The sequence below is a fragment of the Danio rerio genome, chromosome 22 (genome assembly GCF_049306965.1).
Source record: "Danio rerio strain Tuebingen ecotype United States chromosome 22, GRCz12tu, whole genome shotgun sequence".
Taxonomy (NCBI): Eukaryota; Metazoa; Chordata; class Actinopteri; order Cypriniformes; family Danionidae; genus Danio; species Danio rerio.
In genome coordinates this window covers 19,847,468-19,859,616 of record NC_133197.1, presented here as the reverse complement: position 1 = coordinate 19,859,616, position 12,149 = coordinate 19,847,468, and the positions used below count along the sequence as shown (strand labels likewise).

General features: G+C 35.2%; 1 protein-coding gene across 2 annotated transcripts in view; it reads left to right on the top strand.

The window, feature by feature from the left end:
• Nucleotides 1–12,149, top strand: part of celf5a (cugbp, Elav-like family member 5a) — a 373,513-nt gene that overhangs the window by 17,291 nt on the left and 344,073 nt on the right. For both annotated transcript variants that reach the window (NM_001130788.2, NM_001431119.1), the window contains 1 exon segment: nt 9,648–9,730. In NM_001130788.2, the coding sequence (NP_001124260.1) occupies nt 9,648–9,730 (83 nt within the window).

The window sequence follows — 12,149 nt, the reverse complement described above, 5'->3', positions numbered from 1 at the left end:
TAGCAACTGTCCTCCATCTGAACTTTCAGTCTTGCAATCAAAAATACACTTTCACCAGATCCTTTTCACAGTCCGGAACTTTACCGAATACGGTTGTTGTTTTTATTTTGGAATTGAAAAGCGATGCTACGACATGAGCATGGCTGAAAGGTGACCCGGGAGAGGATGTTGTCTGTGAGTTTGTGGGACCCGTCGGGGATGTGCGGAGAGGGCTTGCTGCACAGCACAGCTATTAATAGAAATCTGTGGTATTTCCGAAAATAGGTTAAGCTGCCACTGCTGGCATCACTGCTCGCATGCCAGCCATCCTCTGAAGACAGAAAAAGAGAGAGAGAAAGAGAGAGAGAGGAGGAGAAACAGATGTAGCCTACTGAGGAAGTGTCTTTGTTCTTCCATACCCTGCTTGCATTCGGTGCGGCATCAGAGCTTTCCGGCTGAGGACTTCCCAGCATGCCGTACGACACCGTGTCACCCCTCGATATTTTGAATTCACAACACAAGAGCTGTTCTGGACCTATTTGAGTCTTGCCATGACAAACAAGTCTTGCATATGTATTAGGAACTGCTTTATTCAGTATGCGTAGGCACTTTTTTCAGCAATTCACAGTGCTAAAGTTTTCCAAAACAATTGTTGTACTGTCTTGATACAGATTCTGATTTTGTTTGTCAGTTTTTCTTCAATGTTCAAGATGTAATCTGTTTATTGGTAACACTTTAGTTTAGGTCACAATTCATTCTATTAACTACTGGCTTATCTCCTGCCTATTATTAAGATATTACCTGTTCATTAGTAGTAAAGTATGATCTTATTCTGCATCTCTAATCCTACCCAAAACCTAAACCCAACTTCTACTTTACTAACTATTAATAAACAGCTAATTAGTAGATTATTAAGCCAGTAGTGTTAATTAAAGGTGTGCTAATACTGTGAACTGTGACCTAAACTAGAGTGGTACCCAAGGATTTTAAAGCTTTAATTTGTAAGTTATTTCTGAATAAATCCAAAGTATAATTTTTTAAAAATCTCTTTTTTTTTTTCGTGTATCGAGCTTCATATTAAGTGACGTGTGTATTCTTTTGCTCTGGTACATGAAGGTTGAGTGAATTTAAAGTTGGCTGCCTTAATTAAGGTTTACAGGTTACGCTAGCACACTGCTTATATTACAAGACTCATTACAAAGTAATTAGGCGAGGGCAGGTACAATACCGTTGTCTGGACAGTGACTGAGAGAGAAGTTGAAGGAAATCCAGCCCACATGCTTTTTTTTTTTAAAGGAAGCACATTAATGCATAAAGAGCATTTTACATGATGTTTGCTAACTGTATGTGACACTAAAAAGCAGCACCACTTTCCGAGAGCAAGAAATATTCATGTGTTTTCATGTGCGCATGCTATTGGCACATTGTGCCCGCATTTGAATAAATAGCTTTTTTTGTTATATTCTTTTCCACCAAATTATTTATTCATTTATCACACAATGCTGCCCTGTCATTAGACTGGTTTCCTTGACAGATTTTTGCAAAGCAAAAATGGCTAAATGACAGCAATTAACAAATCTCTTTTTTTTTTTCCTTTTTGCGATAAGTGTTCTGCAAGGTTAAATATCCAAAAAGGACTTTGCATTCAGATTTAAAGATGAATGGAGTTATGTGTGTCTTGTATAAATTAATTGCAATATCCTTAAAGAATGATCATATGACTTTTATGAATGTCATGTACCTAAAAAATGAGTCAATTTCAGATGTGTGAAATAGAAAATTTCATGTTTCTTAAAAAACACTTCATAAAAATGTGTGTGTATAGTGTCACCCCAGTGATGACATACAGCCACATTGCACTGCTACGAGTGTGATATTGCGTTTATACAACAGTTTGATGGTATAATAGTGTATATAAAAAAGAAAATCATACACTAACAGTTTCAAAATCATTTTGTTAGAGGAACTACTTTCTTTCGCTATTCATTCACATCTGCAGCTGATGTCGGAACAGCAGAGGCTGTTACTAATTCAAAATTCTATTTAGAGCTTGTAATTGAATGATTCTCTAGCGTAATGTCTTAAGTGATGAAAAAGCAGGTGATTTTGCTGATATTTTTATATTATATGGCTGAACAGCATGAAATGCCATCAGTCTACATCGATTTTCCCAGTTTTCTCTGTCACAATTGGGAGATCACAATAATTAACCCTGAAAAAGCAATGCAATCCCTACTAGATTACTGTTGTGTTTGTAATAACAAAAAATGCTAAACACATGCGGATATTTCTTCTTTCTTTCTGTTTACTGAACTAGTCTGCCTTAGCGAAAACAAGAGACTCATTAGAAACAGATGGCTATCTCTGGATTTAAGACTTTAAACACACTACAATTACTATGCTCTAAATACAGCTCTACAACACACAAAAGAGAGAGATTGGCTTACCTGTTACCAACTATTTGATCAGCTGTAGTTTAAAATTACTGAATGAGAATAAATTGCAGATATTTTTTTTTTTTTACTGCTTATTATGCAGTCTCTGTCGCAATCTTGTCGCTGGACAATGTTAACTATCTTTGGTCTTCTTAATGACAGGCTAATAGCCGCTGACATGATGTCTCTCAGAAATTATAACTATTTAAAATAGGCACTATCCTTATAAATAAACTGCATAGTTGCAATCTAAATAACTACATTTTCGACTAAAAAGCATCTTGCATCTTAATGCAAAAGTACATTATGTTGTCCAACAGCAGCAATATTTGTCAAACTGTAGAGTGTCCTCTGCTTGTTTGCTTGTTGCTGTATATATAACCCAACTTTGAGAATAGATTAACGGGGATATATATATATATATATATATATATATATATAATTTGCGCGATAAGAGTTTATGTTAATGCAGCACGTTAATGCCGATAATGGCCCACCACTATTAAATATAATAATGTTATATATATATAACATTTAGACTTTTATTATAATAAAAGTTCATCTAGACTTCTCACAAGAAAAAAGGGTATATTGTACACAGTTTTACCTGTCAGCCTTAAATCATTTAATATGGTTGGTAATCTAAACATCATAGACACCATTCATTTGCACATTTCCACTCACAGTCAGCTTAAAAAGTGCCATTATTGCTCGAGAAATCTTAAAAAAGAGGTAAAAGCAATAAACTGAACTCAAATCTGCATCTTCTTCTTGTTCTTCTTCTTAATTAACTTTAAGACATATGAATACCAAAACGGGTGGAAGAAATATAGCTGTACTTATGTCAAATATACATACGCTATGTTCTGGAAATGTATATGTACAGTATATATGCAGTATTTTGATACGTGATCAAAGCAGCTTTTTATGAAATAATTTTTCAAACCTACACAACAGTTTTAAGTTCAGTCCTTTGTTCTCACAGCTAAACTTGAACGTGTTGGAAAAGAGTGGGAGGTGTGAATGACGGGAGTGCTCGCGAAGTTGCAAAGTGCTCAGGCGAGAACGTGGAGAATAGGGGGGCATAGAAGCAGATTTGGCACCCAAGACCTTCGCACTTAACAGGCACCTCACAGTTCAGGGCTTGCACACAATTATGAGAGGGACAGGAACACTGGTGCGATGGCTTGACTCTTACTATTTAAAAAAAACACACACAGCAAATGGGGGCTGTCAGGAGCGGAGGGAGGGAGCAGCACCTTCAATTCAGCTTGCTTAATTACTGCTATGCCTCTCTACCTCCCCATGAAGCTCTGCGCCATTTCGTAGACCCGCAGGCCTCATGGGCCTCTGTCTGTGTGATTGCTTATTAGCACGGGGGTTAGATGTCATTTCTGTCCTGGAAGAGAGAGGCACACTTTTTTTTTTTTTTTTTGCTAGCGGTAGCTACATTTGACATGGTGCTGAATATTTTATTAAGTTTTGTAAAAAAAATAAAATAAAATATCTCCTACAATTAAAAAAATTGTGGGGGAAAAAATCCATGATTTTCAGTCTATTGCCTGTTTGTGAACCTTTAGATTATTTACATAAAGGTAGTTTTTGTAAAATGTAATTTTTAAAGAAGAAAATAATAATTTTTGAGTAGTTTGAACACTGAAAATTTTTTTTGAAAAATGTTGCAAACAATTTATAAAAGTTGTTTTTAAACAAGCAAATTACATTTAGTAATGTTTAACTTAATTTTTTTTTAATTCAACCCAAATAAATTGTTATTAAACACCTTAAAATAATTTTGTAAATCCAATGAATCATCTTTGAATATTTTTTTCATGGTGCAGGGTTCCACACAATTCATTCATATTGACCCAACACAAATTGATTAAGTTAACTTAACACTTTTAACAAATTTATGTGGATTGAACATAAAAAATTAAGTTGTCCCAATGAAATCTTAAGAATTGTATTATTTTAGCTCAGTTTAAATACAAAGTTTGAACAAGCAAAAATAAATATTTTTGAGTGTATTTGTATATTTTTAAGACTTGTTTTTATAAATTTTTGATATGTCACACCATAGGACTTTTTAACGGTACAATTCAGTAAAAAAAAAAAAACAGTGAAAGAATTGCCATATTTTTAATATTTTAATAATTTATATTTTACTTTAAACGTCAGACTTATGAGAGCGATTTATTTTTTTATTGTCGGGCACTTATATTCAAACAGTGCTATTTATTTGTTATTAAATTAGAAATATATATATTTTTCTCTCTATGATTTGTTAGTAAATATAGGTGTCAAATGTGACAGTTTACATAGTGGTTGCAAAAAAGTGAAATGTGTAAAAAATTCTAAGACAAAAACTTAACGGGGCTTCAGTCACATGATCTTGAATGGGGTTTTTCAGCTAATTTAAGTGTAATTGCAGATTTAAAATTAGCTTACACTTTCAGAAATAAAAGTACTGGAGCTGTCACTGGGGCAGTACCTTTTCAAAAGGTACATATTGGTACCTGAAGGGTCCATAATAGTACCTCAGAGGTACTTTTTAGTTAGATTTGGGCACTAATATAGAACTCTGAGGTACCACTATGGATTCTTTGGATACAAATATGTATCTTTAATAGGGTACTGCCCAAGTGACAGCTCCCGTACCTTTATTTTTGAGAGTGTATATTGTCACTCCAGAGAACATGGTTTTCAGTGTCACAATGTGTATGAAAAAAAGATTGCCATTTACTAAAATAGCCACTTGTAAAATTAGGCCTGAGGTATGTGTTAATGATTTTATGATTTTTCCTTTTTAATTTTTAAGAGCTGTAATATATTGAGCTATAGAGACAGTAACACCATAGGATAGTTTTGAAGTTTGGCTCAAAAACGAAGTATATAAAAAGAGTAAGACAGCCGTTGTAATAATTATAACAAGAGCTCAGTGTAATCATTTACTGCATTTTAAATAATAACAGTAATTATATTCATGTAATCTTACATCCACAACTCATTCCCATTTAGTGAAGGTTTTTATCAGGAATCATTCATTTACATACAGTATATAAACAAAAAGGATTATATTAGCTATAAATCCAAAGTCAAATGTATCACCTGCTTCCTCGGTTAATTTTTAAATCGTATTTGATCAAACAATGGAGATTGTTATCAAACAATGTGGTAGATCATTTCTACACTCTGTCCCCGGGGTGCTGCGTCAGCCTTTTCTATGCGTGATCGTTTTATGTCGAGTTTCAAATAATTTCATCATGCGGCCCAAAATTGCACGCCTGGTATGCAACAGCAGGGCAGTAATTTGTACGTGTTTGGATTCCAATTATGAAGTTGTTGGTGCCTATGGGCTGCAGTCGCACTACGCATTAAAGTAAGAGCCTTAGAATTAAAATGCTTCTCTAGCTATCTGTTTTACTGTCACTTTATCTCTCATGGACGCACACACACACACACACAAACACACAATTCTTTTGCTAACATTAGTGGGGCAACTAATTTAGTCTGGATGTTCTTTGTGAATGCATCCAATTTGGTTCCCAAGCAATTGCAAGATCAGATGGTCGCCACAGATTGAAAGGAGCCTATCTTGGCGGGAGGATTTGAGACATAACAAAGCTTTGATGTATTTGAAAGCAATGCAGGGTTAGTAAGACTGATACAATAATAAATATAAAAGAACACAAGAGACTTGCTTGTTTGTTTTTGTTAGCAATTTGCGTGGAGGCAGTGTTTGGTCTCATTTGGGCCTTACCTGTCTATGACCCCAAGTCATTTTGAGTCCTTATAAATTGGGACTTGATTGTTTATCAGCATTTTAGCTATTAGTATTTGCTGTTTGAGATAAATTGGCTTCTGCTGACCTTTTTTTCTGCTGGCTCATTTAGTTGGATGCAAATAAAAAACCAGGCTTAACCCAACTTCATTGAAGTAATGATTTTTATTCTGTGCAAACTGTATATTCTTTTAAAGTTTTAATATTGTAAATTTTTAGTTGTTAGACTTTGACCAGTATTGTGAGTTTGTGGTGGAGCAAATCTCATTTTTTGACTAAAAGTCGATGGGAAAAGTGGATGAAACCTGTCTGAAAACAATCCAAATTGTAGCACTTCTGTTTGATGAAATTACTTAAGTAATATGCTTCATGCTTAAAGAATAAATCCACAGTGTTTACTTCAGTGCAGCTGAACATGCGTTGAGAGAGAGAAGGTGACAGAAGGAAGAAAAAGCGAGACGACTGACTCCTTGGTAGTTACTTTCGCATCTACAGAAGTGTGATCCCCACATTGCAGTGAGTCTGTTATTTCTTGCAAATCCGAGACTTGGTTTGCTGTAAATAAATCTACCAGTTAGCACTGTTAATGCCACTAAAACGAATGGGCTAGGGGATCTTCTTCCTGCGAAGTCTTCTTTTGTGTGAAACCTGCGGCAGAACGGTTATATAATAGAGTGTGTATGTGCATGTTTTTTTATGAATCCACTTCTGTCTGGGGACCTGAGAGGCCTCAAAGTTTCTTTTCCTAGTTCTCCACCACTCTTCGTCTCTCTCTGTCAGGGTGTCAAGGGTAGTCGGGGCTTATTCCAGCTGGCCGAGAGCCTCGGACAGGGACGACTGGCTGATCTATAGACTTGCTCAAACACACACAAGCACACATACGGAGAGACACACATCCAGTGTAAAGCGGACTGGACAGGCTCCCCCATGTTAGAAAATAGACTGTCTGTATTTAGCCTGTCTGCAGGGACTGCTCACGGCACCTCTGGCCCTGTCATTGTAAGGGACGTGGAGGCTTTGTGCTGGCTCGTTTTTTCTGTGCTGGCGAGTGGTGATACTTGATGGGAACACAATGCTGTGGGTGGACTTGAATGTTGAATTAAATGAAGACCAATGCATCTGGTCTTTCTTTTCATCTGTTTCAAATCTTAATGCAAGCTTACAGAACCGTCTTGGGTCCACGGCCTCTTACATAAGCTCATTTCCCAAGATTTATGTTGCTTTGAGTTGTGCTGTGAATGAATCTTTTAGACTTTTAGAAACATTTACTTCCACTGTTCCTTTTCCTGAATAGCAGAATCCACTAGTTTTGTGACATACACCACTTCCAGTAATTAATGCTTTAATTTATGTTTGCAGGTAGTCAGCAGAAAAACCTTTTCTTACATGCACAATTGCGAGACACAATCTCATTGACACATTCCTGTCAAATGTCTTCTTTTGCTGTTCAGTACAAAAATGAGTACAACTTGTCTGCTTTTTTTTTTGGTATGCCACAAATAAACAATTTTTTGGTTGTCACAAATAAACAATTGCGATCACAGCCAATTAGCTACAGTGTTTTAGGATTGCAGGTCTTGTAATTGACACTAGTTTGCTATTTTGTTGTATACTTTACATCAACTTCAGTGAAAACAAGAACCTGCGGAACAAGAGAGTACATTTTCCCTTTGCAGTGAAGAGAGTTCTGAGCTTAAAGAGCTGCTTTACATGAATTTTGTAAGATCCCTGCAAGAAAACCAATCTTAAACCAGCCTGAATTGGTGTATTTGGTCCCAGTCCAATCCCAGTAAAAAAAGCATGGTTCAAAAGCAACATGGAACAAAAGCAAAACACAATGAAACATACCGAATTAAATGGTTCAAAAGGTAAATAAAAGTAATTACATGAATATAAATAATTCTGTTACACATTTGTCAAAATGTGTTTATAAAGAATGACATAGAGACTGAGTATAAATTGCATTTAAGTAAAGTGCTTTACCAAAACAAGATATGATTTTTTTTAAAAAGTAGCTATGTAGTACAGTTAATTATTCTACAAAATACATATAATTACAGTTTTAATTTTGTTATAGATATAGTATTATAAGCCAAGACTAATCTAAATTGATTATTTAAGCTGAAAATACATTGGTATCTACAGAAGCCCTGAACTGCATGATAAAGTAGTCTTGGTGATGAGGAAAAAAGAAAAGGTATCTCTTTATAATGAGATATTATGGTGTTATGACTAGATATTATGTTAATATGTCATTATAATGAGAATCGTATTTTTTCTCCCCACCAAGATTGCTTTTTTTTTTTTTTTTACCATGCGGTAAAGGGCTTCTGTACATATCTCATATAAAGCACAAATTTCCCAAAAAGCGATCCCAGAAGGCACAGGATCTCAACATGACGTCAGTTGGATGTTGTACCCAATGTCGTGGGACGTTGTATTTTGTTTGGAAAGAAAAATCAGGTTGAAATCAGAACCCAATGTCAGGCTAACGTCAACGTTCAACGTTTGGTTACTTGGTTACTTTCCAACACAACTTCCAACACAACCTAAAGACAACCCACTATCAATGTCTAATGATGTTACAGCTTGAAGTTGTGTGGACCAATATGACGTCTATCAGACGTTGGATTTTGGTTGCCATACCTGATGAATAAATGTCAGTATTTGACGTCAATATGATGTTGGTTTAAAATATTGGCTTGACGTTGGATTTTGGTCACTTTCCAACACAATCTAATATCTACAAAATATCAACATCATTTTACCTTGTTATTGGACGTCAAAATATTGTCCTAAGACACTGGTGACCTAAATCAAACCTAATATTAATGTCATTATGACGTTTTGTGTCTGCTGTAATGGAACAGGCTCGCATTAACCCACACAGTGCAACTTCTTCTGTGTACGTTTGACTGCATTTTCTGTCGATAATCCGGCTGCGATATATTGTTAGCAATACACTTAGATATTTCATCTTGTGCATGTTTCAGTGAAATCACAGTGACAACACTACCCCCTATTCCTCTGTTTTGTGCATTCACATGATGGTGTCTCAATAAGAGTTATTGATTAGGTGAAGGCCTTAGCCTGCTTGCATATAGAATGGTATGAACTTTGTATGTAGTAAGTCAGACTGGGAGACTAAGCAAATCCTCCCAAGAAACATAAGCAAACATAATTATTTGCATTGTGTCCTTCCTTACTTTCTTTTTCTTCATACAGAATCCTAATTTACAAGTCACTTTGGATGAAAGTGCCTCCTCTAAATGAATAAATGTAAATGTCTTACTGATGTTTCTGTCCTGATTGTTGGGCCACTGTTAGTTGCTATAGGAAGCTGTTTGCTTACTTCAAATGACTTTGGCCACCCGCCGATATCAGGCAGTATTGAGTTCAAGACCACTATCTATCCAAGTCATTGAAAGTCTCCTTTCTTTTTTGTCACACAGGCTGCGCGTTCCTCACCTACTGCGCCCGCGAGTCGGCCATCAAAGCCCAGAACGCCCTCCACGAACAGAAGACACTGCCGGGGGTAAGTCCGCTGCCAGCCTTTCGCCTCACCTCTTTAAGAGGGCCACCATGCCAGTCAAAGCTAAAGCCGTATGTTTTAGACAGAGAGCTAAAGCCTTTGGAGCAAAAATCAGTCGATAACCCAGCCTTTTAAGATCAGGCTTTGAGCCGTTTCATGGTACTTCTCCCCAGGGACATTTGCAAGCATTGATCCAATGCTTTCAGCGCAGGGCTCAGGGATGCAGTGATAGCAAATGTCAATTCATTTGTTCTCTCAATTTTTCCAAACTGCTCCATTTACGCAAAAAGCCAGTGAGTCATTGTTGCCTAGTTGCACAAAAAGTATTCTGGACGCACAAAAATAAACATGAGAGCGTTTCCTATTGAGGATTGTGGCAAATGCGACAACATATAAAGCAGTAAACGCACGAGGAGGTCCAGCAGCAGTCTGCAAGGCCTTACACAGCCAGAGTGTATGGTATGACAATGGCACATTGTTGCCATGCTACCAGGCAGACAGACATATCCTGAAGTAACCTGCAGGAAACCCGGATGCACCGAAAGCATCACATCTGGTGTCATAGATGCTATTATGGCACTAACAACACTGTTTATGATTTTTACAATTGCTATTATTAGTAATGTTAGTTTTTTATTATGTATTTTACTTTCTTGAGCTCGACATAATGCACAATAACATACTCAGCAGTCTAAAATGAGTGCTCAGCCAAACAACAAGAAGCACAAAATTATACAAAAAAATGGCAACACAAAAGCTCCAAAAATACGAACTTATTACCTTGAAAGGCTTTCACAGAGTGTTTGGATCGCACCATCTCTTCATCAAACTAATGTATATTTTACCTTGTAAATTACATATATTATTTGTACTGTTATGTTGATTGCTTGTTTTGTTTTTAACTTTCATTTGATTACCTTTTTTTATTTTTTATTATTTAATATTTTTTTATTTTGGTCTCTTTTGTTCTTTATTTTGTTCATCGCCTTTTTGTTTGTTTTATTATTTTTCTTCTTTGATTTGGTCTCTTTTGTGCTTTAGTATTGTTTTTGCTTGAGGCTTTTCTGTTTTGTTCTGTTGTTTGCTTTAATTTTGTTTTTGCGTTGTGTTTTGCTTTTCATTTGCTTTAATGTTTTCTTCTTTTTTGTTTTTGATCTTGCAAATTTATTTCTATTTTGTTACTTGTTTTGATTTGCTCTTTTTGTTCTTGCCGAGATCTGTTTTGTTCTCTTGTTTATTTTGACAATGTTATATTATTAGTATAATTTGTATTATATTTTATTATGTATATGAGTATTAGATTTATTTACATTTTATTTGATTACACTCAAAAATCATTTATTAGATGAACTCAATTCAATTGAGGGCTGGATTTTCATCCAATGAATAGTTTTTAATACTAATTAAAAAAAAAAAACTATTTACATAATTAAATGCAATTGAGTTTTTCCAACATGGTTTTATCAAATAAAAGTTTAAATACATTTGTATTTTTATTTAACATAAATGCAGGTGTCTGATAATATCATTTATGTTATGTAATGTACATCTCAAAGTCTCTTAGTTTTATTTTAAGCTATCCTAAATTAACTAAAAGAGCTATTTTAAGCATAATTCATGTGTTACGTATACAGTTGATTGAGACTGATCTCAGAACTATTTTTAGGACAGTTAGTGCATTTTTGCTGCAACACCTAAAGCATGGGTTCTTTTGCAAGATGGTAATGTCAAAACTTAAAGCATTACATGAAAATCTTCTAAATATTCAAACTAAAGTGAAAATTAAATTTTAACAAATCTTTCTATTAACTTTAAACACCTAAGATTACTTTTATTGTCAACATTTCCCTCTCTTAATTCAATCTTGCTCAAAACATGCTGGAAACTACAAATCCTCTAACCAGGTAGTTGGACCAACACAATTCCTTCATGTTGTTCCAACACAAAACACTTTAGTTAACCTAATTGTTTACAAATTTAAGTGGACTGAACATAAAACAAATATATTAGCCAAAGAAATGACAAGAATTGTGTTTCAGCTCATTTTTAAGAGGGACTTTAAACAAGCAGCAGTAGTCATTTTATTGAGTGTAGTATGCCTATACTAATATCCCTTAAGTTGTATTTAAAAGTCTGAATCTGCTTGTGAAGTTGCCCCTGTATTCCTTTTTTAATGCTATTTGTCATGACCATCATCTCTAATTTGAGTAAAATGTTGGATAATTGATATGAATTTCATTCTCCATATGCTTCTTCTTGTGCTCGAGTTGACATGGTCTTAATAATCCATGTTACTTATCCACTGGTATTAATGCTTCTACGGATTTACCAATGTAATATGTATGTTCAGAGATGCCTCAGCTTTCTGACCAATGAAACATTCACGTAAGAACCTCAAAGTCACAAGTTTTACGAGAAGCCA